Genomic DNA, 1859 nt, shown 5'->3' with positions numbered 1-1859 from the left:
TCCTTCACAGAGGGGTGGAAATCAGTGCCATGACCGAGAGATCTCTGCAACAACTTGGCTTTTACAGCGTTTGTAAAGTCCAGCCCATTCTGTTCCACATCAGCTCATCCAGTGGTGCTGCACACCCTGCATCAGCAGAGACCCCCTTGCTCAAGAGGGGTCTAAAGCTGTTTCCATCAATAGTTTCCCATGCCAAGCAATTAAGGCTTCGGGCACATTCATGAAGATGAAGGCAATGATGAAGCAAAGGTAATTAAAATGGTTGCCACCCCAAGGAGCTCTAGTTATGTTACATGGTGTGGGCACCACCTCCACTGTTGTATCCTCTCCCTGCCTCAGATCCCTCCACACCTCAAATTCTAGCTTGGTTTGTAAGCAGCGCAACCATGTGAAACTCAGGTGTAGTCACACAGTGACCTGCGGGTCTCACAGGTCTCACCCAGCCAGATGAACATCATGGCCAGCTGCAGTTGTGCTGTAGTGATGCAGCCCAGCCCTATAAACCCCGTTACCATTTATGCAAAGCAGGGAAAATGACTTCCCTCTTTGAAGCATAGGACATTTCCCTCCCACCCCTTCCTTCCAAACCCTTTATGTCTTTGGAAGGTTTTGCACTGGCCCCACAGCGGGCTGATCCTCTGCTACCTCAGTGGGAGTCCAGGCTACTGTCCTCCAAGCTGCTGAGGGCTTTGCTCTTAATCCGGAGCTTGTGAGGTAGGGCAGCACAGCTTCGGCCCTTCGGGTAATCTTCTGAAGGGCAGGGCAAGCTGCATGGGGGTAGGAGAGAAGTTTTGGGCACTTGCTGCTCATCGTCTTCATCCGAGACGGTTGTGCTGCTTTCTTTGCTCACCTTGGCTGGAGGTGGGGAAGGGCACAAGAAGCAGGCACTGCCTGACAGAGATAAGTGGAAAGCGTATTCGTCTGGGCAGTGGTAATTGAGGAATGGAGAGCAAGCTGTGGACCTGAAGGATGCATCGAGCTTCTTAAGCTGCTGAAAGCCAGGTGTGTCCATGGGAGCTGGCTTTGAGTCACAGCCAAGGATGTTTCGGGATGGGGCAAAGGTTTTGCAGGGAAAGTCAGCTGGCTCCAGCACCTTTGGCACAAAGCTCTTCGCTGAGAACAAGCAGGACCCTCTAGCAAAGGGCTCCGTCTCGAGCTGTGGGGAGGCTGCTCTCTGCCCTCTGAAATAAACTCCCAGGAAGTCCTGGAGGGAGTGGCCCTGGTAGGTGCTGGTGTCTGGGCTGATGAGCCCAAAGCGCAGCTTCAGGGACAGCAGCTCCGTCCTGAGGATGGCGTTCTCCTTGACGAGAGCGGCCAGCTGGCTCTCCATGGCGAAGTCGTTGAGCCGCCTCTTCTCCCGTGAGCGCTTGGCCGCCTCATTGTTCTTGCGCCTCTTCTCCCAGTACATGTTGTCCTTCTTCTCATCCGGCATGAACTCCCGCTTGCGCCGGGAGGGACCGCTCACCTTGCCGTAGAGGACCTTAGTCTTGCTCTGCTGAAGCTCAAGCTCGTTGACGGTGCTCAGCGGTGCCATGAAGTTTTCCATGGCCATGAGCAGAGATGGCGTCCTGCCAGGATTGGAACACAAACCCGTTACCACTAAAGGTGCTGTTGATTAATACCAACAAATAAATCGATGTAGCCAAGTGATTGGTTTATCTTTGTTGCGGTCGTACCAGGAACGCTGAGTGCCACACACACACCTAACCTGGGCACAGCTTCCCTCAGCTATTTCTGTCATTTTGGAGCCACATTTTCAATATATTGTCAGCACATCAATGCACTCACATCTCACCAGTGTCTGCAAAGTTCATCACAGAGTACCCAAAAAATGTCTACAGCTGAGCAGTTATAAAGGA

General features: G+C 52.7%; 1 protein-coding gene across 1 annotated transcript; it reads right to left on the bottom strand.

The window, feature by feature from the left end:
• Nucleotides 1–646: 646 nt before the first annotated feature.
• Nucleotides 647–1546, bottom strand: LOC104272433 (nuclear factor interleukin-3-regulated protein-like). Its single transcript, XM_009867422.1, has one exon. The coding sequence runs from the start codon at nucleotides 1544–1546 to the stop codon at nucleotides 647–649; it is 900 nt and encodes a 299-aa protein (XP_009865724.1).
• Between the last annotated feature and the right edge of the window lie 313 nt (nucleotides 1547–1859).

Source organism: Apaloderma vittatum, unplaced genomic scaffold (genome assembly GCF_000703405.1).
Source record: "Apaloderma vittatum isolate BGI_N311 unplaced genomic scaffold, ASM70340v1 scaffold6874, whole genome shotgun sequence".
NCBI lineage: Eukaryota > Metazoa > Chordata > Aves > Trogoniformes > Trogonidae > Apaloderma > Apaloderma vittatum.
Note: the sequence above shows the minus strand (reverse complement) of the source record. Positions and strands in the feature narration are given on the sequence as shown.